At 43.6% G+C, this 27,895-nt stretch overlaps 1 protein-coding gene across 4 annotated transcripts; it reads left to right on the top strand.

Annotated features, from left to right (window-relative positions):
• The first annotated feature begins 188 nt into the window (after positions 1-188).
• ASCC2 (activating signal cointegrator 1 complex subunit 2) lies at positions 189-27,895 on the top strand. 4 transcript variants are annotated; one of them, XM_069795397.1, is made up of 19 exons: positions 189-292; positions 3,549-3,648; positions 4,731-4,889; positions 5,238-5,408; positions 7,064-7,193; positions 9,149-9,216; positions 10,867-10,977; positions 11,896-12,008; positions 14,094-14,168; positions 14,722-14,829; positions 16,409-16,477; positions 17,210-17,284; positions 17,538-17,724; positions 18,303-18,517; positions 20,206-20,325; positions 23,845-24,069; positions 25,855-25,960; positions 26,532-26,608; positions 27,132-27,895. In XM_069795397.1, exons 2-19 carry the CDS (start codon positions 3,568-3,570, stop codon positions 27,298-27,300), a joined length of 2,259 nt encoding a protein of 752 aa, XP_069651498.1. In that variant the 5' UTR covers positions 189-292; positions 3,549-3,567; the 3' UTR covers positions 27,301-27,895. The 4 variants fall into 4 exon arrangements, with proteins under 4 accessions (XP_069651498.1, XP_069651495.1, XP_069651496.1 ...); XM_069795394.1 differs by having other exon boundaries at positions 208-292; positions 3,553-3,648; XM_069795395.1 differs by lacking the exon at positions 189-292 and adding an exon at positions 509-576.

Genomic DNA, 27,895 nt, shown 5'->3' with positions numbered 1-27,895 from the left:
CTTGGATTAATTGACAGGAATCACGCTTGTCCTGATGCCAAAGCTGGGGGGGGCGGTGAGGGACTGGGGGGATTCGGCCCCCACGGGGGCCCCTTCCCGGGCTCCCTCCCGTCGTCTGCCGCACCGGAGGGGTCCGTGGAATGACGTCACTACAGTCTCCCTTATAAAAACGGTGATGTATTGGACTACTGGTTTTCTTTCAGGGGAAGGACAGCTGCCTCGCAGACGGAGGCTTTCCGCCCCGCACGGGACGGCGTTAAGGACTGTTAGCTGTAACGACGGCCGCTGGAAGGTACCGCGGGCGGCAGGAGTGGGATTTGGGGCTTAAAACCGCCTCTTTGGTTCCCGCAGCACAACCGTGTCGGTTTAAACGCTCCTTGCGGCCGCCTCCGGCCGAGGGGGAGCCCGCCTCGCAGGGGCAGCGGGGCGGGCGGGCGGGCGGGCAGCAGGACCCCGCGGAGCGGGGCGGAGGGGGCGGGGTCCCCCAGGCCCCGCCCACCATGGCACTTCCGCTCAGCCCCGGAAGAGCCGTTTGGCTGCGGAAGCGCGGTGCCGGCGGCGGGACGTGGCTGCTCGGTAACGGGGACTCGGCCACCGTGGCGGGGGCTGTGTGGGGGTGGCTGGGGTAGGGCGGCAGCGGCAGAGCCCAGAAGTACGTGGCTGCGGCTGGGCAGGGTGACGGGGCCCGGGCAGGGCCTGGTAAGGCGGGGGCAGGGCGGCGGCGGTGACTCAAAGGGGTGTCCGGAGCGACAGGGCTTGGCTTAAGTGGCGATGGCTGGAGAGAGAGTGGCCGGGGCACGTTGTAGGGCTGTCAGAGCCGGGACGAGGTGGCAGAGTCTGGAGGGGGTCTCAGGGCCTGGGGCCGGTGGCAGCGGGTGCTGGGGTAGGGGATGGGGTAAGGGGGCTCGGGGCGGGGGCTGGAGGGGGTGTGCGGGGCTGCAGGAGGTCGGCTGGGCCTGGCGGGGGTGGCACTGGTGGCACACGGGGGAGGAGGGTGCGCAGGGAGGTGTGGGCAGAGGTCAGTTGGGTGCCTGGCTTGGGAAGGGGTGGGAGGTAGGGGTGGGTGCCTGCCGCTGGCTCACTAGAGGCCCTTGAGCTGCGGGAGCAGGGTGAAAATTAGGAGTGGTGATGTCAAAGTAGGGAAAGGGGAAGAGAGGGCTGCAGGGGCTTCGGCTGACACTTTAGCAGTGCACCCAACATACACCGCTGCTGTTAGCGAAGGTGCAGCATGGCAGCCCTGTTCTGCCAGCATCGCTGTGGTGGGTGCCTCGGCCTCAGAACATGGATGTCCCCTTGTCTGTGCGCCTCGGTGGATAGTAGGGAGTGCAGGGCAGAGAACATTTCTGACGCTGTGAAAATGAGTTTCCCTGGCAAAAGTTTGGCTCATTGTATTCTTTGTCAGGGCTGTTTGGCTCTTACACTGCGTGCCTGAAATCACAGGGTATGACAAATTAATCCTGTCCTTGTGGTTTAGACGAAAGCTCTTGGGGGGGGGGGGAGGGCGGGGAAGCATGATAGTGATCAGGAATGATTCTCTGTGTTGAGGATATTCCATACTCAGGTTTATCCTCTTCTTCTGATGAATAAGCTTTTGACCAGGGGGCCTGTCTCTTCCAAGATGTTTTTGACTTGGACTGGAGATTTTGATGCTTGGCAGGCTTAAAAAGAGACACCTGACATTTTTTTCCTTGTTGCAAACACACACTTCTATGTGCAGTTTTCAGAATGACTCTAGAAATTTTAACAGCCAAATTAATTATATTATGAAAACCAGCTTGGCTTATTCTGCTGAAAAGTTGGTGTGTCCTGTCCTGTCCCCCCCCAAAGAAATTATCATAAAAAACTGAAAATGCTTTTGTCAATATTCTAATCGTGGTAGTCCCTTAGGCATAATTATTTTAAGTTTTCTAAGCTGTGCATATTGGCATTGTTCTACTGTATTTTATTTTTTTTATTTAAGATGTTAGATGACAATTTTTGCCTAAATCCATAGGTTTCAAATTCTCTGGAACTAAAAATGTTACTCTTTCACTTGCTGTCTAAACTGTGATATTGGTCCTGAATCAGTATTATTCAGCTGTAGAGACACTTCTCTTGTTTTAATAGTTATTCTGCCCAGGCAATGTGAATGCAATTAAATATGCATATAAGGAGACTTGTGATCTTAGACCTTAACAGGAACATAATTTTTTAGTACCATTTTGCAGAAATCATAATACCATAAATCCCCCAAGAAATGAAAAGCTCTGTTAACCTGCAGTTTTCATTTTTTGTTAATTTATGAACTTTTTTAACAATGCACATAACAACATACTTTCTTCTGAATTACTCTGTTTGACTTACATTTAATTTCAGGAAGTTAATTGAAATATTTCTGAGCCTAAAAATGCTGTTGAAGATTAAAATGTGTTTTTGTGAGCACATGGGAATTGGCAGGGGAAAGGAAGGCTGTGTTTTGTAGGCTCACCCTGTGTACCTTACCTGGATGAGTACTAAGTGATTCTGCCACGTAAGCACCAAAAATATTCTTTTAATAGTATGTTGGCAGGACGTGCTTTGATTGCCTCTCCAGTTTATACTGTCAGGAAGCAGACTGCAAGCATTAAAAGAGACTGCAAAATCAGAGACTTCAGCCCGACTCTTTGGGAATGAGATTTAAATATCAAGCTTCCATATTAAACAATGTACCAAAATGCTTTTTGTTGTCCTGGAAGATATCTGTGGCCTCTCAGTAAGTGTCCTGGTTTTGGCTGGGATAGAGTTGATTTTCTTCCTGGTAGCTGGTACAGTGCTCTGCTTTGGATTTAGGATGAGAATAATGTTGATAACACACTGATGTTTTAGTTGTTGCTGAGCAATGTTTAGACTAAAGTCAAGGATTTTTCAGCTTCTCATGCCCAGCCAGCAAGAAGGCTGGAGGGGCACAAGAAGTTGGGAGGGCAGGTGACCCAAACTGGCCAAAGGGGTATTCCATACCATGTGATGTCATGCCCAGTATATAGACTGGGGGGAAAGCTGGCCAGGAGGGGCAGATCGCTGCTTGGGGACTAACTGGGTATTAGTCAGCAAGTGGTGAGCAATTGCATTGTGCATCACTTGTTTTGTATATTCTAATTGTATCATTATCATCATCATTATTATTATTATCATCATTATCATTATTTTCTTCCCTTTCTGTCCTATTCAACTGTCTTTATCTCAACCCATGAGTTTTACTTCTTTTCCAATTCTCTCCCCCATCCCACTGGGTGGGGGGAGTGAGCGAGCAGCTGCATGGTGCTTAGTTGGGCCAAGCCACAACAATAAGGAACAGAGATGAAAGTATAGCACCACATTACAGGTTTCTTCTGAGGCATGCGCAGGTGACTCTTGGGTGTTCCCTTGAGGTTTGGCATTTGCGTGGTGTGTAAATTGCTTTGCATAAATATATTTCCAGCCACTTGCATGTATGTGTGTAACAGTAAGGCTGTAGCCTCTTTTGTTATGCTTTTGGTTGATTGACCTTGTAAAACACATCCTGTGCTGCTTTTGTTTTGTGTTTGCTGAAGACAGGAACAAGTCATCACTATGCCAGCATTGCCTCTGGATAAACTCCAGCTGACAGAAAGAGATCCCAAGACAGGGAAGCTGAGAACTTTACCGGCACTGGTGAGCTCTGTTTTTCCTGAAAGCCAAACAAGACCTGTAATAAATAATTGTCTTATGTTGAGGCCTGGGCAAAACTACACCTTTGTCTAGGATATGATGAAATTTGGTTAGCTTGCCTGTTAAAGAAATTTTTACTGCATGCAGATAGTTGAGACTTCATTTACCCACCATAAAAAAAAAAAACCAACCGCAAAACAAAACTTACTGTGTTCAACATCTGTAGTAAACTGTATTCTCCTCAAACTGCTTATTCTTTGAAGGAACAGCCTGATTAGTAATGTAAACTTTGCTGCAATAGAGAGAATGCTTTGGGAGCTTTTGCAAGCTCTGCATGAAGTTTAGCTTGAGCTATAGCACTGGGATAAGTCCATCCACTTGCATACTGTGACCTCCCGCCCTGTGGCTTCAGCTTAGTGAAATCAGAAAATTAAATCTACAGTAACCCTTTTCTCACAGAAATAAGGCGGCATGGAGAGAGCCCTCTGGGCACAAAGTGGGACCTGCCATTAATGTTGCTTGTTCGTGAGGAGGTTTACCCTGGGCATACGTGTGGGTTGAGGCAGAGCTTGAAGCTGCTGCTCGCTACTCAACATGATTCTCACTCTAGGGTGGGAGTATTTGGGCAAAGCCTGTACAGTAACCCTTGGGAAGGGTAGCAAAATGTTTCTTCTCTGTATTTCATGGTCATGTTGGTTTGACTTCATGGAATGTTGTGCGAGAAGCAGTTTAGAGGACAAAGAGAGAGTCCAGGCCGCGTTTCAAAGCCATGACATTAAGCTGTTGCTGTTTATTTTGAAGCTGTGGGAGGATTGCTTTGCAAGCCTTTCGTTAGTAGAATGCAAGGAGCAACATCTACCAAACTATGAAGGTCTGAAAATACTGCTGATAAGTAAGGATACAAGCCCACTGATCTGCTGCCTTGAAAGATTAGAAAATGGGAAGTTACCAGGGAACTGAATGTCAAATTGTATTAAAGTGTAATTTTGTGTCATTTCCTAAAATTCGGTGAACAGTGCAAATGGTAACTGGGCATTCCTGTCACTTGGTCTGTAGTTTTAATACAGTGTTTTGGCTTTCTGCAGCACCCAGAAATAAAAGCAGATCGGTCTTTTGTGCTATACAGACCGCCACCTGTTGTCAGAGACCCTGCTTTAGTGGAAGAATTCTTGGAGCGAGCAAAATTCATTGCAGATGACCTGAACTGGCTTCTGGCTTTGCCTCATGACAAATTTTGGTGCCAGGTAATAATTGTTTTGTGGACACTGAAGAAAAAGCATGAACAATCTAGGTGCTCGTAAAAGCCATGAACTTTAAATTGTTTTTATAAAGACTTGTATGTGCTCATTATGTCACTTGTCAAGCATTTTAATTTTAATTACTGCACCTTAGAGTGCAAAGAAAGTAGTATTTCCCTATAGATTTTTCATGGTGGATTTTAAGAGTTTGCTTGTATTTGATGCATATGTGTATCCTTTTAGCACTCTTGAATGTTTTAGATTGCTTTTAAATTTAACCAGGGTGCCCATGAGCACAACCTATGAATGTGTGACATTTCCTTCTTTCCATTTTCTTGTCTTTCCTTGTGCAAGGTAATATTTGATGAGACACTTCAGAAATGTCTGGATTCCTACCTGCGCTATGCCCCTCGCAAGTTTGATGCTTTGTTGGATTGCCTTCCAGAGGTGAACGACATGCAGAAATGTCTTCATCAGAGTGTCTTCCTGACTTTCCTCAGAATGTCCACTCACAAGGAGTCCAAGGTAAATATTTCTTTGCCTTGCAGGTGCTCCGGGCTGTATAGCTTAGGAAAAAAGACAATTGGAGAAATTAATTGGGTTTCTTACTCGCACGTCCAACTGTGTTCCTCTCCCTGGCTATTTTTATCAGTCTGCTTCTCTGTATGGAGATGATACTTCAGCTCTGAGTGGTTATCTGAACTATGCAATGATTTCTTAGGTAGGAGATCCAGGCGATCAACTAAGTAATAGCAGGTTAGCCATGTGTGGTGGTATGATACATTGCTGTAAGAGGAAAAAAGAGCAAGTTGGCTTTCATATGGCTGCATGAACAGAGGTTCTTCAGGCTATCACTAGCTTCCTCTGTGCCATGAAGTGTCTCGTAATCTGCGCTAATACTTGTCTCTCCTTGAACTTTCCGCAAGTTTTGGGCACACAATGAAATTGCTCTAAATTACTGTTTTCTTGGCATTGTAATTGAAAGACATACTGAGCCCTAATTGTGTGAGTGCAGCTCCCATCCGGAGCTGTGGAATTTTGACAAGGCCTTTGGGCAGGATGAGTGAAGCACCTTGTGTTTTAGCAATTACTCCCTTGATATCCTCGTTGGTTCATGATGTGTTGTTTAGTGAAGTATTGATTATCTTGATTATCATCACAGTGGTGACATTCAGGACATTTTGAGGAAAGGTCTTGGAGTGGGAGTTGGAGGACGGGTGCTGGGAACCGATAGAAGGAATGCTAGAGCCTGCAGCTGGCACCACTTCAGCAAAAGTACTTGACACCTCTATGGTGTCTTTCATTCCAGGATCTGATTAAATCTTACCACTCCAATGAGGCAGGCAAGCATTTGAAACCATTTTATAGTTGAGTAATTTGAAGAGAATGAATAGTCTGTTGTCATGCGGGCAGTCAGCAGGAGTTCTAGAAATTGAACCTAGCCAGCATAAAGCCCTGTCCCTCTGCTTTAGCAGGGAAAATGGACTTACTTTCACTGTGATTGAAAACATTTGCTATCATGGGCAAATTTGTCTTCTGAAAATCTGAAATCACGTTTTAGCTTGCTGCTTTCTCAGTGTCAGAGATGATGGAATTTTAGAAATTCCTTCAATGGTAGAGTCGCATATTTTTGACACAGAGCTGCAGTTCATGGGTTTTCTTCCTACTTGTCACTGATGCAGTCATCTTTGGTGCCTTGATTCTACTCTTCCTGGGTACCAATAACCTCAGGCTGTGATCTCACATGTATTTTTTCAGTGTTAGTGCCAGTTAAGCTGTTTCTATGCCTGGTTACTCATTCCTACTCCTGAGCTGAGCCATTCTTGTGTCAGCTCAGCAGTTTATTTGGCCATGTCGTGAGCCAGGTCTGGGAACTGAATGAATTGTAAGTAGCTTTTTGTTTTTAACTTTTAGGTTGATTGGTTCACTTCATGGTGTGGCCTGGCCCTGCAGGGGTGTGAGGCCAGTGGGGTGGATGGTGTAGTGGCAGTGACAAGCAGCTGGGAATGTGGGGATGGAGGGCTCTACAGAAGCTGGCGCAAGCAGAGTTGCTCCCTTCTAGGAAGCAAAATCTGTAATACACCTTTGAGAGATGTTTTTACAGGTGTCATTATAATGCTGGAGTTCTTACAGAGTAACATATGGATTATCCTTTAAATTACTTTTTTTTTTCTTTGTAGGATCATTTTATCACTCCCTCTGTCTTTGGAGAAATTATTTACAATAATTTCCTGTTCGACATCCCTAAGATTCTGGATCTCTGTGTGCTTTTTGGGAAAGGAAATGGTCTCCTGCTCCAGAAGATGATTGGTTAGTTAAAGCCAAGGAACAACTTCTTGCATTTAGGCTTTTGCTTAGTTGTATAATGGCAAGTGATGAGTGGGGTTTTATACCAGTGTTACTGCTCTGAAAATGTTCAGTAGCAACTAGAATCTGTAATTTCTAGATCAATTCCTAGATCAGATTACTTTTTTTCTTTTTTTCTTGTGAACTTCATCTATGTCAAGGAAAGTATTGTGTCCTGCTGCTTAGCTGTCCTGAGCTGGGCTCATGGTTTTTAGGCATGAACCAAGGCTCGGTTATGCCTCAGCAGCTGTTTCCCATGCCAATTAAGTGCGTCCTTAGCCACTGTAAGAGGACCATGAGGGCTCTGTAAAATGCTGGTAGAGATGGGAAGGGGCAAACAGCTCAGTTCCTGAGCAGGGAGGGAGGAGAGTTAGAAGATGGGGCACAGTCCAACTGCTCATATGAGTGCTTTTGTTCCCAGAGTTGGGAGTCGAGTGAAATGTGCAACACGAGGTAATCACTGGTCTGTGAAGTGGGAGAACTTGAAATTCCAATGCGGACATTGCTTTATATAGTGCCTTCAAACCACAAAGCACTTCAGAGCGTTGCTCAAGCTGTGCTTATCCCTCGATTTCTCTGTATCTGTACAGACAATCTTAGTGGGAAGTGCATACTAAGTAATGTCTCAGCCTTGGACGGTAGAACCTGCGTAATGAAGATGGGGCATATTGGTTTAGCTTCTGTATTTATCCTGTGCTCCCTTCACAAGGGAACCACTTGTGATCTTTAACATCCACCTAAGCACAGATGGAGGATTACCTAACCTTGCATTAAGTGAGTTCTTCCTAAATTCTAACCCACTTTGTCTGCAGTTCATGTAATGAAACTTTTTCCTTTCTTTGGTAGTTATTTTTGTCTCAGTTCCAAGTTGACTAACATGAGAAGTGTTAGAGATCATGTGATGCAGCCAAATTTCCAGACCAGAAAAGCTTAATATAAACCTTTGTATTTTTTAATCCCTTTATCCTTTTTCAGTAACTTCTACTCTTAAATTAATCTGTCATGCCTTCTTACCACCTCTGAGGCTTGACAAGATAAATAGTTTTCTTTCAGATGTGGAGCTTAGATTATCTGGGTCTTAAAATATTCTGAAGATGACCTAAGTGTATGAAACCTTATTTGAATTATACACATGCTCTGGAGTGCAACACAATAATGCTGCACGCAAGTGACCGATGATTTGCTCACTTGAGTATTTGCATTATGTAGTGACAGAAATGGCATGAGCAGTTCTGGTGTGTAGTTCCTAACTTGATAAAGTTAGGTTCTTTGGAGGGTATAAATTTGTCTGAAACCTGTCTCATAACTCTTACCTGTGCTCTGTCCTTGCTGAAGAACTCTGTTAATTTTCGTCATCTGAACAGTAATTCACAGGAAAATAGGCAGCCTCTCTGCTTACTTGGTGAGGATTTATGGTATGCCATTACTCAGTGGAGTATTTTGTAAAGATAATGAAGTCCTAGTAATATAATAGCAGGTATTACTAAAGCCTCATTAGCTTTAAGAAATATTCTGCAGAACATTTTCCAGTGTATGCTGAACTGTTATCAGTAATTAAAAGTCAACTCCAGTTGTCAAATAAAGGAACTAAGAATGTTTAGCGATAGTATTTGCATTATTCATTGATTCAGCCTCTGGGGCGTGAATCATCTAACATCTTGTTTGCTCTGCTCTGATGAGCATGTTCTCATTGCCAGTTCTCCTGTTGCACTGAAGAGTTGATGGGCCAGCTTTATAGGAATAGGCCCTGTGCATGAGTTGAGAAGTGAGCCTGTGCCCATGTCCTAAATGGTTATTAGCTGTATCTGGAGGGGGTGGGGTGTCAGTAATAATACAAGTCCATCTTCTGGTGCAAATTTGCTTGTTGGCATGAATGTCTGAACTAATGGGAAACGGTATCCTTCCCCCTCTCTTCTCAGAAAATATCTTCACTCAGCAACCAAGTTACTTCAGTGATCTAGATGAAACTCTGCCCACTGTCCTCCAGGTACTGCTTTCCTGCTTGGCCCAGGGCTTGGATTTCATCTGGAAATGTGGCATAGCTTAGAGGGTAGAAGGGAGCAAATGTGGTCATAGGCAGGCAGAATATATTTGCTATTGTTTACTTTCTATACTTTATGCTAATGTGTGTCAGATAGTTTTAGATAAAGGTTCAAAACCTATTACTAGATGATTGTTTCCTGTTACCTTCCTTCAGCTTCTGGCGTCTGCAGGAATTTTTGTTAGGCAGTTCAAAAAGTATTCTTTGTACTGCTGCCCCCCCGCCCCGCGGGGGAAGCATTGAAACTTAAAGCAACAAAATAGAGACTGTGAGAGGTAGCTAAGACTTGACATAGTAGAATGGGTTAGCATTAACACTGCAGGTTCTCAGGATTAAATGAAAATCTGTTGGAAGGGATGCATTGTTGCCATACAAAAGGTATTTAGCACCTCTCCATGTCTAAGCTTTCATTTTTATAAGCAGCTTTTATATTCCCCAGACTCAGTAAGCAGGATTCACATTTAACCTGAGGGGGAAATCAAGGTGCCTTGATGTCTTTGTACCTTGAAAATGTCATGTTTATGTCCTCAAAAAGCTCACCTATGCACAAAAATAAACAAACCCAAGATACTGTTTACCCCAAGACACCTATAATGTCACTTGACTTTTTGAAAGCCCACATTCTTCTTTTTTTCCCCATGTGTTTAAGCAACTGTTAGAGGTAAATCTCAGAGGTGATATCACGTTTAAAAAATATCCTAGGATGCAAGACTAAACCTTCAAATGAATTACTGGGGAGGACAGGAGAGATTCCATTTGCATTTCCTGATGTACCATGTCGGAGCAGTTTCTCTGCAGAGCACTGGTTTCTTTACTGTGTGTTTTCGTAACCACTGCAGGGTGATACCAGTGTATCTCAAGTGTATGGATGTACAGCTCAAAGATGTGTTGTTACTGATCCATAAAACTGTCACTGAAAAGAGTTGATACCTGTGCAGGTTTAGGAGCTTACATGCCCTGTAGAATAGTAATACTAACCCCAAGTATGTAACTTCAGTACCTTTAGCCACCCATTCACATATCTCTGGGAGGAGGGTTTCACAGATCTCTCAAGGCGCAAAAGTAGAGGAGTTGCTTTTAAGTTGGTCCTACTCCAAAGGTTGTTAGTAATCCGGAACCTAATCCTATCATCTTCCCCCCACATTCTTTGTTTATAAACAAGAGCCCCTAACCTCAGGGGAGAGGGCAGGAAGGCTTTGGGACTAGCTCATAAGCAGGAGGTGGTGTTAACTTCCCAGTTGTCCCACTACTCTGTTGCAAATAGGGATCCTGGGTGGCTTCCCAGTGTTGGCCTTGCTGGCTGATTTTTCTCACATAGCTAAGGATTTGGATTAGCTGCAATCCCTGTCTCGGCACCACAACCATATGCAGCTGCACTTAAATTAATTGCAAGCTGCAGGGAGTTTCAGAAGTGTGGTGTGGCCCTTCCTGCTGTAGTCTGCAAGAGTCTGTTGCAGCATTCATCTTACACAGCTCTGTCCTGTAGGGAAATAGTCCCTTATTGCATACATGATCATAGCAGTGGTTGTTAACAAGATAAAGCATGTCCCACTGTTTTCCCCTGTCTGTTTTAACACTGGTGTGTTCTTGATTTAGGTGTTCAGCAATATTTTGCATAAGTGTGGTTTGCAGTGTGAAGGAGCCTCTGCTGAGCCTCAGAAATTGGAAGAAAAAGTAAATGTGACTCCAGGGAACATGCCCCTCCAGGTAGAACTGTTGCTCCTTGTATTTTGCTGTTTGTAGTCCTGCAGACTGAACGGTCGTGGAGCAGTAAGACCACAGAAGGTCATTCTGTTCCCAAATACTGGTGGCTGATACAGCACATGGTTCCATGTCATTGTTTCACTGTTTGTCATATGACTTGATGATAAAGCCTTTCCGCCATGAGTTGGTTGCTTTGCTTGTGTGCATTTCAACCATATCCATTGTATCATAGGTTCTTTTTAAACGTGCCATCTTTTTCGCTTAACCAGCTTATATGTAATGTAACAGAGTATCTGACAGAAGTATCCATGTAACCCTGACAGTGATCAGAGTTGATTTTATTTTTCTTCAGAAATGTTTGTTTAACAACAGTGTACTTTAACTTCAGTTAATTAAGAGGGGGTTTTTTTGTGTGCTGGGTGCTGTACAAAGACAGGCCCCACATCAGTGAGCACGGCCTTCTATACAGTCTTAGTCATACAGTTTGTGTGTGGGAGTTGTTACAGCTACCCTGGAAATGCATCTTGCACTGAAATGGACCATTGAAATCATCCCTTTAATTCTTGTATTACTGCTATGCAGTAATAGATGAGGCAGAATACTGTGTGTGGAGGATATATTGAGGACAAAGCCACTGTCCAAAACAGGGTATGAGAAGGATTCTCATAACCTCGCAGAATCTTTAATGAGAGTGAGCAGTTGGGATTGCATTAGAGATCTTTAAAGGATGGAAGTTTTAGCAGAGACCTTGTCTCTGCCTCTAGACCCAGTAATGTGTTTATGATTGATAGCAGACTGTCTTTGTGCAGTCAGGAAAAAGGCTTGGTCTGAGCATGGTGTGTCCCTGTTACTGAGCTATACTATGTTCCTAGGAAAACTGGTCTGGCTTTTCTCTCAGTAACTGCTCTTTCTTTCTCTCAGGAGCTGAAGGACATTGTGCTGTACTTATGTGACACTTGCACGACGCTCTGGGCGTTTCTTGATGTCTTCCCACTGGCTTGCCAGACCTTCCAAAAACATGAGTTTTGTTACAGGTACTTCTTGGACTGCAGACAGAGCTTGTCTTGGCAAAATAGCAAAATAAAAATACTGAATGTGCTGCTGTGTCCTGTCCCAGTCCCTTCATTGTTAAAAGAGTAGACAGATTTAATGCAACTAGAGACTGCTAGGTTCACACTGACAGGAATACAGAATAATACATAAATGAATGTAGGGACGTCTAGAGTTTGTTACATGTTCACCTTCATCATTATCTATGAGTCATCCTAAAGCCAGGCAACGTGACAATTTCAAAACCCAGCTAAACAGTACTTGGTGTGCTTTGGAGAGGGTGGAGAGGGATGAGCAGAAAAGAGTTGTGAAACAAAAAAAGAAACAAAAAAAGTTTCCTGCCATAGGACCCAAAGCAAGGGAAGTAGAAAGTATTTCAGTGTGATAGTCCATAAGGGTTGAAAATAAACATTTTTTGTTCCATGTTATGCCTAAGTTTTACGCTAGAGAATATTACTGATGTTTGGCAAAAGCTGAGTGCCTGGGAGAGGATGACAAGCCAGCACTATCACAGCTGGGCTGACAGCTAATTCCCTGTCCAACTCTGGATCATGGTGGCAATAAGTCAGGATGGTCTCAAGGACCAGACAGCAGAGTGTGTTCCCACAGAGGCTGCAAGTCCTTGAGTGGCACTTACCCAGCTTGCTCCAGGTGTTTTAAGCCCCCAGATCATCTTGTAGAGTCTTCTGTAACAGCCTTTATTTAGGACCAAGTGTTAATTTATTGCCCTTATTTCCCCTGTTTTGTTTGCTTGTTAGTGTGAATGAACACACATTTGTATTTTGCTTTTGTTTCCAATCATGTTGCAGACTTCTGAAGTCTTAGAGCTGCCAGTGGTTTATGGACAACAGGTTGAGTAATGCTGCTCTGGGGTGTGTAGGTTTCTGTCCTCTTTGGATGTCATTGTCGAGTTGGTTATTGAAAGACGAGCAGATTGGTGGACTGCTGGTTGCTGTTTGGATTGGCAAGCAGCACTGCTTATGTGCTTGGTTACTCAGAGGGGAAAAGCCTTTTGCTTTTAATTCTACTGTTGATGTCAGATGTGCTAAAATAGTCTTGATCTCTGTGAAGTGGGACAACAGCAACATTTTCATTACTTATCAATATGGACTAGTGAGTGAGTCTTTAGAGTGTGGCGAGGGAAAACTGATTTACGTATCATCTTTTTGGAACCTCTGTGAGTGTGAATCAATCTGCTGGCATTTGCTAATTTCTCTCCCTGACTGAAAGTATCAACCAGCTTCTGCTACATTTGCCTCAAGGATACTCATTTAACATGTTTGGCTCTTAATATGAGACATAGACATAATGTTCCTAATGGAGCCTCTGCTCATCAGTTCAGCTTGGCTTTTGTGCAAAGTGCTGTAAATCACTATTCATAACACCTAGCTACTCAGAAAGCAGTAGTGGCTGTTATTCTGTGAAGGTCTTTCTCTGCACCTTTTGGTGCTCAGTCCCTGAAGGAAAGGGTCTGCGTGGGCTGCCTGGCACATAAAATGTGAAACTGGACCAAACTAACTTTCTTTGTTTCCTCCCTGCCCCATTCTACTGAAACATCCTCTTAGCCTTTCTGCATATTGGATACTTTCATCTAAATACCTGCCTAGAGCAGAGCTGAATAGCAAGACTAGTAAGACTTTATTGGAAATCATATCCTGTTTCATATCCAGTTTTTAGCATACAGCAGGATAGGGCCATAAGGATATAGGGGTGGGAGGGGGTGTTTTGGGATAGACTCGAGCCGATCAGTTCATTGCAGACTGCAAATTTGTGTTTGGGATGTTCCTCAGTTGGGCAGATTGTTCTTCTGTTCAGTAGCATGATGCTTTTCAAATGCATTTCTTTGCCTACATCTTCAAAGATACCTTGATGGTTTCGTTAGAGAGCTGCTCTTTGTCTATTGCATATTCGCTTGCTTGTGTTTCAGGGAACAAATAACAAAATGGGATAATGCTAATGAGTACTGCTAGTGAGGAGAATTTAATGAAATTAACAATTTGATTTGTCTTTTAGCAAATGATTTTTGAAACCTCAGTTGACAGTTACTGTTTTGTTGCCCCTTTCTACAGATTAGCTTCGTTTTATGAATTGGCAATTCCTGAGCTGGAATCTGCAATTAAGAAGAGGCATTATGAGGATAACAGGTGAAAATGTCTGCAAAGGCTTGCCTTTTCTTTTCAATAAAACTCTCCCAGGGCTTAGTTAAAAATTCACTTCATGCTGCTTTACCCACCTCTGCGGAGTGTTTCTATCTTTTTTATGCTGCTTCAAAGAACTCTGAAGAGATGGCTTTTCTAATTCCAAAATTTTCCTGGGCAGTGGGGTGACTAATGATTTCTTTCACTGCTGTCTAAGAAGAAATTTGATGGGAGATCCATTCAAATTGTAACAAAGTGTGAAAACGTGAATGGTTTCTCTATGTATAGATTGGTCTCATTTTAAGGCACAGACTATGCTGGTACAGTTGAGATATTACGTGTCTAGCCGTGGGGACAATTGGTGATTGAGACCAACTTTGTTTAGAGCATGGATTTTCCTTAATGACTATGAAATGGCTGTAATATCTGGTCCTTGCAGAAAAGGAACAATTCTGTTTAATGAAGTGCCTCCTCTAGAGGGTTAACTCTGGAATAAAGGTGTGTTAAAGATTCAGATTTCTTGTGCTGACACCAACAGTGTCTTTTACTCTCTTTGAAGTGTTTTCGCTGATTTGTGGAGGAGAATTTCACATTCCAGAAAGAGGATGATAGAAGCTTTTCACATCCTAATAAACCAAGTCTGTCTGCAACCCATCTTAGAAAGCAGGTATTGGCACTTGGGCTCTGTGGTACTAGCCAGTTATTTGATTGCTGTTGTGGGGGAGATTGTTTCCTCATTTTCAGGTTTACTGGAGAAAATGAACGGATACTCCTATTTGTGTTGGGGTTGTAGCCAAAGACTTTGGCTAAGATCAGAAGTCTGTTGTCCTGCATAGCAGGAGTGTTCCACATGAAGCTATATGATCCAGAATTGGTGTGGTGAGTTGTGTGTTGACCCCGCTGGAGTGGGCTAATGCTGTGGTCCAATGAGCTTTCTAACCTCAGTTTGTGGCTAAATTGCAAATTCTAATGGTGTAGACACCTTGAGTGAGACACCACAGTAAAAGTGATGCAGTGTTATAGATCACTGAAAACAGTCATTTTAAATCTAGATACTGATGCCTTTACCTAGTTCTTCCCCCGCCTCCTATTGTGGAAACTTAACTGATAGCTCTGAGTAATCTCAAAATTAAGGCAAGTATAACTATTCTCTATTTTAAAATAGAGAAGTGAAGTGAAATGACCCAAAATCATGCTGCATATTGGGAACAGAGCCAAGAACCTGGATCTTGATTGTAAGGCCAGTGGTCTCTTGGGCTAGTCTCTCTTTGCCCGTGCTTGTTAACAGGTTTTGTAGATTGTTGGTCTCTACAGCTCTCATTCTGCTTGAATATTTTCCCTGGTTTGATATCAGTAGAGTTGTCCAAGAAGATGAGGAGGGTCTGTTGGTGGAATTCCTTATGAGAGACCTGGATTTGCTTCCTTGACTTCCTCTGTGACCTGGACTCTATCACCCAATCTGTGCTGTAAATCCAATCCTTAAAGGAGCAATAGCAGCCTTGCCTTACCCTTGTTTACCTCAGTATTGCCTTTCAGTACCCACCAGAATATTGAAAGTATAAATGAACTGAGGAGTGTAACGTGTTCAGATTCTACAGTATTAAGGACTATATATACTTCAGAGGTAGTAAAGGACAGCTTCAAACTCATGGCCAGTTTGACAAGAGCTGAGGCTACTGTGAAAATGATGTGTCTGGCTTCTAGAGAAATACCTTTTTTCTTAAGACTTATGTACTGCAGAGAGCATTCTGGCTTGCTGTGAGGTTTGATGTATCAGCAGCAATCGGAGGTTTAGGCATTATAACAGAAAGGTTGCAACAGGAGTTTGCTTGGCATATGTTCTTACGTAGGGTGAGCACGCACTTTCTGGGAGGTTTACTGGTATAATCCCAAGACACATAATAAGAGTGCAATTACCAAAACACTACACGCCCTTTTCTGCTTATTGCAAGTCTGAGGCATCAAACTGTGATTTGTAAAGTCTGTCTCAAGTCTTGTAATTCTAACTGTGGTACGGCTTTAGATCTAGCTGGCTGAAATGTTTGCTGAAGCCATAAAAGAAACTCGTTTCCCTTTGACTGTTTGCTCCTGTGAAAGCCAAAAAGTGCTCTGAAATCTATTTTCAAACAGGATTTTCCCTTTATGTATAAGTGTGACTAGTTTGGCTAGTGAGGCAGAATGCGGAGATTGTGCAATGCGGTAGGCTTACCACTGAGTTTTTCACTCTGTGCCATTGTTTTCTGCAGCCTTGAGAATATTCAGCCTTTTATTGAGGAATTCCTACAGATCTTCACTTCAGTGCTTCAGGAAAGGAGGTGAGTCTGGCTGAAAAGAGGCCCAAGGGGGAGGGTCAGCTTGCCGTTGTCTTCCATTCTTCACAACAGAATTGCCTGAGACATTATAATGGGGCATTACGATGCATTTGGGATTTAGAAATAACTCTGACTAGTTGGGAGAACTGCTCTGAGAGGATTTCAGACTGCAGTACAGACTTTATTGTAAAGGTGAGGAGGATGTTGCATGACGCTGGAGAATGTTATTCTTTACTCTCTTTAATCGAGGCTTTCAAAGTGGAGGATAGCAATTTAGCTATTAGCTACCTTGACAAGTTAGACTATTATTACTAACCTGTGCTTTCCAACTGGGTTGACCAGGCCAGAAAGATAATAAGTGCTAATGCTGAAGATGCAAAGTGAGTAAGCGGCAGGACTGGGAATTTGATCTTGTCCTCCTGATGATGCTGTCATTACGATCATGTTCAAATCATAAACCTTATTTTCTCTGTAATGCGGCACTGAGTTACAGGTCTTAGCATCATGAGGAGTGGTGCAACTGGCTCTGGCTTGGGGGGAAGTGTTGCTGCAGTATAATGGGAGCAAAATCAGACATGGCAATGCATGCTGGAATCCAGTATTGGGTGAGAGGTTATATGTGTTCGTACCTGAGTAGTGAGGAAGTCAAAGTGGCATAGCAGGGATGGTAGTGTGTGACAGGTCTGCTGGTAATTTATTGAGTTCGACTGATTAAACTTGCTTCTGCATTTTCAGATTTCTCCGTGACTATGATGAGCTGTTTCCTGTTGAGGATGATGTCAGTCTGCTTCAGCAAGCATCCTCCACGCTGTATCCTTTGCTGTCACCTCGGGTTTTTGCAGACCTGGCTGCTCTTAGATTCCTTCACACCAATGGCATTTCCGCTGTTGCTGCCTCTGGTTAAGCTGCATGACTGGCAATGAGCAATGGAAAGTTTTCTCTTGAAAGGGAGGGAAATGTTGACGTAGGCACAGGCTTAGGAGTTCGCTGAAAATTGCATAGTTACTCCAAGGTGAGGTCTAAGTACGTGCATCTAGAAAGGTCCTTAATGCCTTCCTTTTAGAGATGAGACCAGGACAGCCTATATCCTCCAAGCAGTGGAAAGTGCATGGGAAGGGGTAGACAGGAGAAAAGCACAAGTCGTTAAAGATCCAACACCGCTAGCAGCATCTAATGGAGCATCAGCGATAGTGGAGAGCACTGCCGAGGACATTGAAGAGCTCGGGGCTGCATATGCATCAGAGGATGAGGTGAGTAGAGCTGTGCGACTGGATTCTGCTCTTTCTGTCCTTATTTCATCTGTGAAGAGAGGATTAGTTTGCTCGGTTTTGGGGATTAGGCGAGATTTAGTCTCATTTCTTACCTTTGCTAGACTTCAGTGCAGCCCCATGTGCCTTGTGAAATGAGAAACAAAGCTACACCTGAATCCCAGCTTTATCTTCGAGCAAATTGCTTCTAGCTCCCGTTGGCTTGGGTTTCCTGTTGCTGTGGTTTATTCAAATACTGTGCTTCATCACTGTAGTTCACGTGCATAATTTTTAAACGCACAGTTCGTATGTTATTTGAGGAAGGGGTTCTCCAGAGTATCCTTGCTGACTCAGGGACAGACAAAAGTAGTTGTGTGCCCAAGTCTGTGTCACAGACCTTGTGTAGTATAAAGAACTTAGATGATTTCTCTTCATTTGACTTCAGTCTTTGACTTCTTTGTGTTTAAATTCTGATAACCCAGACTGCTGCTTTCCCTTTTGTTTAATGTGCATATCTACCTGCCTTCCCTCAGCTGCTGTCTCTTTCCAGTAATGCCACCAATTCTGTTTGGTATATGTAGTGTGCCGGTGCAGCTGCTGCGCCCATTGCCAAAGTGTCAGGGGTGGAGCTGGACTCTCTGATCTCTCAAGTGAAAGACTTGCTGCCAGACCTTGGTGAGGGCTTCATCCTGGCCTGCCTGGAAGAGTACAGTTACAATGCGGAGCAAGTGATCAACAACATTCTAGAAGATAAGCTGGTACCATACTTGGATAAGCTGGACCGAACAATGCAAAGGTGTGGGACTTCTGGCGCAGCTTTGATGCCTTTGGGGTTTTTGTATGTGGGTTATCATTTAACATCACTCTTACTGAAGGTTAGACACTTGTTGAGCTCTAAGAAGTTGCATGTGTGTTTCCTTGGGGTAGATAGTTGCAGTGAGAGCTTCTCATTGCCATCTGCCGCTGGCTTTCTGCCCTTGTTATGTCCCTACAGAGGACTGGAATGTTCACTGCTCAGCATTTCAGTAGAGCAGATGCTGGGTTGTGTTTTGTGACAGGGAGACAAAAACGTTTGTACAATAAATGCTCAAATAAGAACCATTAAAAGTCTTTCATGGGGACATTGGCTTAGCCAGGGCTGGGCAATAGAGTATGTTGCCTTCAAAAGTTATATTGCTGCAGAGGACAGGGTTGTAGATGTTAAAATCCCAGCTGTCCTGCAGGAAAGGGCATCTTCAAAGGAACTAATTCAGCTGAAATTCAGCCTGCAGGGTCAAATACAGTATTTGATAGGCTACTGTTTTGCAATTGGAGTTAAACCAGAGAGAGATTGGAAATGGCAATTCAGATCCATTTTTCTCTACCCTTTGACAAACTTGCCAGGCTTTTGCTTGCTTCTCTGGGTTGTACATGGGATGTAGGGTTTATAGCTGGCAGTAGAATTGAGTTGTTTTAGTTTGTCTGCAGCTGCTAGCGTGTGTTTGTGCTGCAACAGCAGTTTTCGACTGAGTATCAGGATGTGAATGTGCTGTTTGCTCATATTTCATGGAGGAATGGGCAGACTGTCTCGTTGTTGCATTAAAAAAGGAACGCATCTTTATCAGAAAAATGATGTAAAAAAAAAAACTTAGTTTTGCAACAGTCTTCATGCTTTCACAGTCAGATCTGCTGACTTTGGCACAAATGTTGTGGGGTGGGCGTTTGGAAGGGTTTAGGGTTTTTTTCTGCAAAGCCAGCAGTTACAGAAGATAGGGCTGGTTGGGGTTTTTTTGTTGTTGGTTTTTTTTCCCCCTGCCTTTTGCATCTTGAAACAAAACTGTCAATTCAATAGCAAATGTTGAATTTTGATCACTGCTGATTTTAGAAGTGAGCACAGCAGCATTTTCAGATGCCCAGCTGAGCTAACAGTAGCAACAAAATGAATGTAAAAATAATGGTCTTTTGACTTATAAGTTGAACAAATGGAAACCTGGAACCCTGAGAAAGAATTAAGAAGGAGCCATAGGGAGATAAATATCCCGAAATCAACAGCAGCAAATTATTGGAATTTTTTCCAGCATGTAATTCATCATACTTAGTGTTTGGCTTTACTGAGTCACTGTTTTGAGACCAGGCAGTCTGTTGAATATTCCATGCTGCTGTACAGTTTTAATTATTCTTAAACGAACAGAAGTTTGGTTTTGCTTTCTGTAAGTCGCTTTAGTTTCCCCACAAAGATAAGCTTCGAAAACTGTGCCTTTTATCTTAGACCAATGCCATGTAGTGGTCATGCATGTACTATAGTGTGGCTGTGAAATGAAGGAATTGCAATCTGTGATCCAGTCAGCCAGCACCATGAAAAGGATCTTGGCATGCTGTGGATGACTTTGAGACTGACAAAGAATAAACCAAGGTCTTGGGAAAGAGAGGCCTTGGTCTTCCTCAGTTCACCTTTGTTTTTATTCTCTCTCTCTCTTTTTTTTTTTTTTTTTTTTTTTTTAACAGGCAGCTGAAGCCAGACCCTACTCCTCTAGTCACTTCTCGCTATAATGTTTTCCAGAATGATGAGTTTGATGTTTTCAGTAGGGATTCAGTGGATGTTTCTCGGATACAAAAAGGCAAGCGGTGAGTATCATGCACCCTCAATTAACCCTGTCTGTCAGGAGGAATAAATATCTGTGAACCTGCAAATTTGTTTCTCGTACAAACCTCCTGCGGGAATTTGTTGGCAGGGGGTAAGGCTTATCAAAAATGTTTCCCATCCGTTTCTTCTGTTTCTCTAGGAAAGTAAAATGAAATATTATTAGGGGGGTGGTTTCAGTTAGTGTTTTTCCTAATTGGCTTTCCTCTGTATGCTGCAGAGATTGCACTGCCAAGCTCATTGGTAATGTCAGGCTCTTTCTTCTTGGTCTTAATATTAAACCTGTACTGAACAACAAACCTTGAAAAGCAACCATCTCTATGAGCCTGGGATTGTGACTCAGAACTGAGAATTAATAATGATTTGGTTTAGATCCAAGTGAAGCTTCAATATCCATCTACTTCAAAAATCTGATAACACTCAGTGGCTTAGACTACTTCTGTTGTTCCTGCTGCTGTAAGCTTCCTGCAGAAGGGCATTTCCTTTGCTTTCTGCCTGGTTTGGCACGTAGTACTCTGCCACACTCTGTGCAAATTTAGGTTAGGACATTGTCCTGCTGGTTTTCACTGATGTTAACTGTATCTCTATAATATGGTTGGTTTGTTTCAGATTGTTTTTAATCACTTTCTCTAACCAGCCAAGTCTGATCTTTATGTTGGTATGTATTTACACAGAACATGAGTAGAAGTCTGGCTGGAGATTGATCTACATGACCCTGGGAGCTCCTGGTTAAGGTTTTTGTTGCAAAGCTGCATCAAATCCTCAGGAGAAAACCACTTTTGTCCCAAAGTCCAGTCAAAGAGCTTCTCAGCAGCAGTGCTATAGTGTTTATACTGGCTCGGCTAGGCAAGAAAATAATTTCTCTCTGGCCAAGGCAATGACTTTTGAAGTGTCCATAGCTAAGAATTCACAGACACAATCTCTCTCCTTTCTCCTCATCGTGTTGCCTTGCTCAGAGTGCAGGCAGGCACCTTGTCAGCAGGAACCTTGTGCACAGGCGTGCTTGGATATCTCCCATCTCCCCAAAGTCTTGCACATGTGGGTAGCTGCTGCAGCAGCTGGGCAAGGCCAGAGAGCACTGTCTGAGTTTAGCACAGTGCATCCAGTGTATGGAATAACCCTGCTTGGAGCTCCCTCTGCAGATCCCCCTGTAGAGAGCTTTGAGAGTTGCGAGTCATTCCTGAGCTGGGTTGTGGGACCCTGCTCCCACGGCATTGCCCTCTGGCTGCTGCCAGGGAGGCTGTGTCTTCTCTCCAATGGTAACATCACTCCTTGAGAAAGTTGTCATCTCTTCCTGCTGTGCTGTTACATGACCTCTTGGGATTATCCTCTTACTGCTGCTGTTCCTAGTGTCTCTTGGCCTCCCTCAGGCTGTGTCTTCATTTCAAAACAGTTCTTCTTACACTGAGAACGCTCTCTCTGCAGGTCTCCAGACATGTCATTTATGTTTTGTGTGGGTTTTAAAACCTGGAAGTAACTAGCTGGGATCAGCAAAGTACACCCTATTGCCAAAGTTGACCATATCTAACTAAATCAAAGGATAAGCTATAGTACCTTGCTCTCTAGGATTTAATGTTCAGAACTCCATAAATATGAAGAGTGTGTCCTTTCAGCACTAAAAGTGCAGCTTCCTCAGTAGTCCTTATTCCACAAGCAAGAAACCTGCATCTTGGTAACAGGGTTCTCCTAGCCTAGTTTGAGATCTGCTTTGGATTTCAATTGTATCAATATACCTTTTTTTCATCTTTTTTTTTTTTCTCCTTAAAATCTTTTGCTCACCAAATTCTGCTTGTGTTTAGAGTGTTGTTGCTGCTGAAGCATGATGTCGCAATAGTGCTTCAAGAGTCAGATTAGGTTGGGTCCCATTGCACTAACTGCTGTGCAGGTAAGCGTAAGCAGTTTGGGGCAGGGACTGTTAATGGGAAGGAGAAAGCCACACCAGGATGAGGAGAGAAACAAGCATGAGGAAATGAACATACTAGCATATATGTGATTCTCTGCTCATCCTGAAAAGTGATCTCGCCTGTCTCTGCCCATCCAGCCATAATTGCTAGCTGAATCTGTCTCTTTAAGTCAGAGCATGTCCTGAACACTGTGGGACTAGAGGAGTTATCCCACTGTTTTTCTGGAATTGGTGCCTGGAACACTTCATTGCAGCTCTTCTGCAGTCATCAGACCAGCTCAACAGGAAACAATTATCAAATATTTAGTTCAGTCTCCTGCTGAATACCAACAGAAGATGTTATCCCAGCCTAGGTATGTGTGAACTAACCACCTGCTTTGTAGGGCATTTTGCAACTAAATGCAGGCATGTAACAGTGAGTCACGTTAGAAAGGGGAACCGCATCTATCTATAATGTTACTTTGGTTTGAGATTCTTAATGAAAATCAGGTTGCTTAGATCACTTCCCCACTGCTTGCTAGTATGTCACATAAGTCTACCTATTCTTTAGCCACTGACAGTATGCCTTGGACAGGTTCTTTCTCTGCTAATATGCAGATGCCAAATAGATCACTGATGCATGTTCCTCCTAGACTTTGAGGGCTGCAAGTTGTCCTGTAAATACTTGACAGGGGACTCCCTTGCTGCTTTGCTGTAAGGGTATGTTTGGCTGGTCTGAAAAATGGGACTTCAAAAAGTTTATGCTTGTGCAGCTTGAGACACAGCATCTCAGTGGCTGCTTTTTAATACCTTTGTCAAAATTTTATTTCATGGTCTTCCCTTCTTTAAAATTACTATAATTTACTTGTCTCCTAAATTTTTGAAAAAATTGTACATGTAGTGCTTTGAGTAGTGATTCTGATCCAACCTACTCTATTTTGTTCTTTTCGTTCTTAGTTGTGCTTAGTCTAATCCTTACTTGCTGTGCTGGTAATTTTTTGGCTTTCCCCATCTACATTCATGTTTTGCATCTCATGTTTGTAAGCTGAGGTTCTTTACTGTAGGAACATACATGTCCATGCAGCAGTTACTCTAATGCAGCCCTGGTCCGTGAGTTGCAGCTGTGCGTGCTACTGCAGTGAGACGATACTGCAGCATGGTGTTAGAGGGCACTCTGGGCCTTGCAGAGCCATCTCATAGACTGGAGTCTTAGCTCTAACAGCTTGCCATTCAAGATTGATGGGACTTCTTGTGTTATTTGGATCTTGGCCAAATTTCAGCTTGTGTATAATTGCATTTGGCCTCCTGTAAAAGCTTCCTTTCCATCTCAAATGACGGTGGCGGTCTCCAATTCCTGTTATCTGGTGTGTAATCTTGCCGGGCTTCTGTTTAAAAATGACTTTGTTCCAAGCCAGGAGTGGCTGATTTTAGTAGTCAGACAAACAGCCCTGTTATAAACCAGAGGGGAAATAGGTAGGCTTAAGTAGTGCTTGTAGAGTTTGAGATAAGACTTCTGTTGCTTCAGCTTCCACTTACTAACAGGAAAAAAAGTAACTTATAGAGAAGATCTTTACACTGCCTTTCTGTGTCTGCCTTTCCGTTTCCATGCTGTGGAGCGCAGGAGGGAGAAGGACACGACCAGGAGTTTGCTGAATGACAAACGCCTAGTTGCTGAGCAGAAGGAGCGCTACAGCCAGTACAGTGTGATTGTGGAGGAGATTCCTGTGCAGCAAGGAGAAGCTCAACTCTACAAGGAGGACTATGAGGACGAGTACGATGACACTTATGATGGAAACCAAGTGGGGGCAAATGATGCTGACTCAGATGATGAGCTAATCAGTAGGAGGTAGGTGCTGTGGCTTCAGTGAATGGGAGATTGATGGGAATCGCCACCTAGGGTTGCCTGGCTCGCACAAACCTGTTCAACGCTGGGTTTTGGCACTGTTTCTCAATGAGGATGTGCGTGCTTCAAACCACCCCTTTTTCTGCTGCTGCTGCTTTCTCTGTAACATGCAAGAAGGGAGATTTGGGTCTGTCTTCTGTTGGTAGGGAGTGTTGCCATGACATGCACCCAGGATGTTCTCAGGCTTCCACTTTCTGTGTCTGCAGGACTCAGCCATTGCCTCAACTAATCAACAAATTTAAGGGGACAATTTGCTGTTGTGTTGAAACTTGTACTCAGCAGTGCTTCTGCTTATAAAAAAAACTATCCTGCAGCAGGGGAAAATGGGCCAGCTTGAATAATCAGGACTGAGTGAACTGAGCACATAAAATGGCTGGTTAGCAAAGGAAAACTTCAAAATTTGGAAAACCGTATGGCTGGACTTCTTCTCCTTGCCAATCTCCTCTGACATCTGAGTGCTGACACCTGGAATTCAGTCCTGGATGGACTGCACAGCACTTTCCACAATGACTGACAGCTGGAGACAATTAGTTTTTAGGAAGCAAGGGGTTGGTTTGGGATGGGGGTTGTAGAATATTTGTTTTAGAAATAAGAGCTAGAAAACATGTTTTAAAAGGTGGTTTAATATTTCTGAAAGTGGCCTTTCAGATTCTGATGTATTATGAAGATGTCACCATTTTTAACCTCAAACCAAAATGTATCTTTGGGGTTCCTTGTCCCTTTTGGATTTTTTTTTTCCCCTCCTAAACTGTGGTGAGGCTTCAATTTAAATCCTTTTTAGGATTTCAATTTAAATCTTTTTTAAATCCTGAGTGTGGCACTCAGTTCTTTTTCCCCTATTTCAGGTGCTCAGGTCTCACTGCTCCTAGAGAGGCAGTAGGAACAATTAGTGGATGTTACTGCTGAAAACTAGATCTATAGGCTTGAAGTAACAAAGGCTTTTCTGTTGTTTTTTTTTATTTATTTATTTGACAGTGCAATCATAAATCTGAATTCCAATAGAATTTAAGCACACATGTATATATATATATACACGTATATTAAAGAAGAGCTATAGGCATGTGGTAAATTCTGCCTCCACCCCCCAGGCCCTTTGCTGCTCTGCTTGTTCAGGGTGATTCATAAAGCTTGATGGATTTCTCCAAGTATTTCCCCCTGTATGAAACTGGGGCACAGCAATGAAACTGGGGCTCTATAGATAACTACTGACCAGTCATAGAGGTTTTAGAGCGTAGCACTTTCTGAACATTAATGTTTCTGTCCGAGTTTGAGCTTGAGGTTTGAGGGTTTGTCTTTGTACAATAGATGCTCTCTGACTGGTGAGCTAAAGCCTAGCAAAGTATACTCCTTACTAATGCCTTGTGGCCATGCCTGGGTTCCCTTCTCCCAGAGGAAGCAGTTGTTTCCTTGGAGAAATTCTTTGTGAGGTTTCAGGTTTTTCCTGACCTGCTCCTTTTTTTTAAGTATTGTTATTTTCAGTAACAACTTCATAGTGAACATTCCCCAGTGAGGAACATGTGTTCATTAATTGCCCATAGTAAATGTGTTGTTAGCTACTGGGTCTCTTTTTTTTTTTTTTTTTTCTCTTCAGAAAAAGAACCAAGTCTATGAAATTTGTAGGTTCTCTTTTTTGAAAGATATGATGCAAACAAAAAAGGATATGCTGTTCAGTGAAATGTTTGTGGCTGTACTGTTTTCATTGCTGACTGTTTGTATCTTAATTCTCAGGCCATTCACAATTCCTCAGGTCTTGAGACCTAAAGGACAGGAGGAAGGACTGGAGGAAGAGGAAGAGGATGAAGAGGAGGAGGAAGCTGACAAGGAAAGAACAAAGGTGACATTTAGTTTGTGGTTGCAGTTGCATTAAGATTTACCATATGTCTTATCTGCTTCACCTGCAGAGTGATATGGAGTAGACTTCCTCTTTCAGAGAGTGAATCTTTTAACAGCAGCATGGAGACTGAGCTGCTTTTCAGAGTGGCTACTTCTGCGGTCTGCTGGACTGTGAAATGTCCCCTGAGTACAGCTATCCACTGCTTCCTAGGCTAACCATACTGAAGCAATGACACTTACTCCATGGAGAGGTTTAATCTCCTTGATTCCATAGACAGATGATGCCAGCAGGACACTTTGAGGGTCACTAACGCCCTGTTGTCATGGATATACTGGAAATGGTGACGTTGATGGTGTTGCTGGCAGAGGTGGGATGTGGGAAGAAGTCTCAGTCAGGTTTTCTGCAAGGTTTTGTGTTTAGAGTCACTGACACCAATCCTGCTGGCTCAGCCAGAAGAGATAATGAACAATGAATTGACTCTGTTCCATTATCCAACAGAATCACCTCCTGCCCTAGCCTTTTGCATGATGCTGATGAGTTTACTGACCTCTTTCCTTTCTTCCCATGGTAGGACCATTTTGTGCAGGACCCAGCTGTACTGCGGGAGAGAGCTGAAGCCAGGCGGCTAGCTTACCTTGCAAGGAAAGGGTAAGTAAGCATCTCCCTGTGTGGGATGAAACTGTGGCTCCACAGTTAGCAGGTGTTTTGCTGCTGACTGGAATTGTTGAGGGTATACCTGTTCTTTAACATTCCTGTATGTCAGGGTCAGTACCACAGTGGTGTTAACTTCCTCACCCAACTTCTACTTCACTGCTGGTTGTTCTGTCCCATCAAATGGGTAGGCACATCCCTTTGTCATAAGCAGCAGAACCTTGTGCAAGACAGGATCTTAGAAAGCACAGCTTCCCAGAGCTTGAACAGCTCCCACAGGGATTTCAGAACAGTTTAATAGCTGGCTTTAGCTGATGCATTCAATGTGTAGAAGGACGTAGTTGTTGTGTGGGTAATGCTGATACTCAGCTATTGCAGAAGCCCTGCAGAGCTGGGGTGAGCCGAGGCTCAAGGCCTGACAGCTGAACCCCTCACGCCCGGTTGTCTCTCGGGTTCGGTGTATTTTGTCCCCCAAGTGTGCAGCGTGATTGTTGTGATGTCCTTTTTCTGTGTACTACAGGCACAAGCACGACAGCTCTGCTGTTGTTGGGAGTGTGAAGGGCCATGGGCAGAACCGGGAAACAGTGCAGGAACGAAGGAAGAAGGAAGCAAACAAAAGCACAAGAGCTAACCATAATCGACGAGTCATGGCTGACAGAAAGCGGAATAAAGGCATGATTCCTTCCTGAAAGACCAGGTGTTGGATCATCCCCAGTCCTCTGCTTAGGAGGAGACAGTTGTGCTCCGTTCCCTCGGCACCCCCTTCACTCAGGGGACTGGGTGTCGTGGTTCAGTACCTGGCACTTCAGCTCATGCGGAATTGCACGCCCTGCGGGAGGCCTGCCTGTTCGTGGGAAGGAACTGCCCTCCAGGCTGACCCTGACTGCTTTTCAGTTTATAGAGATGTGTGTATGACGGTGGGCTGCACCGCAATGCATTGGACAGGCTGCACCAGCCATTTGTTTCCTTTTGTACTATTTATAATTCTGAGAATTTTATTTTCATACCAGCTCCGTACGCCCTCTCCGCAACTCAAGTGGGCTTCCAGGCCACACAACGGGCAGCTCTGAGAGCAAGGCTTCCCTGGAACAGCCCTCGCAGTTTTCTGCTCCCCTGAAATGCCTTATTCTGAAGTACAAGTTGAAGGTTGATAAGAAAACGCTCAGGCTATTACCATTGCCAACAGACACAAAGGAGTTCAGGTGAATAAGACCTTATAAATTTCTGTCCCTTGAGTGAGGCGTGTGAAAACGGAACATGCAAATAAATGATTTCAATCTTTTA

Source organism: Haliaeetus albicilla, chromosome 10, assembly GCF_947461875.1.
Source record: "Haliaeetus albicilla chromosome 10, bHalAlb1.1, whole genome shotgun sequence".
Taxonomy (NCBI): Eukaryota; Metazoa; Chordata; class Aves; order Accipitriformes; family Accipitridae; genus Haliaeetus; species Haliaeetus albicilla.
This window is presented reverse-complemented; position numbering and strand designations above follow the sequence as displayed.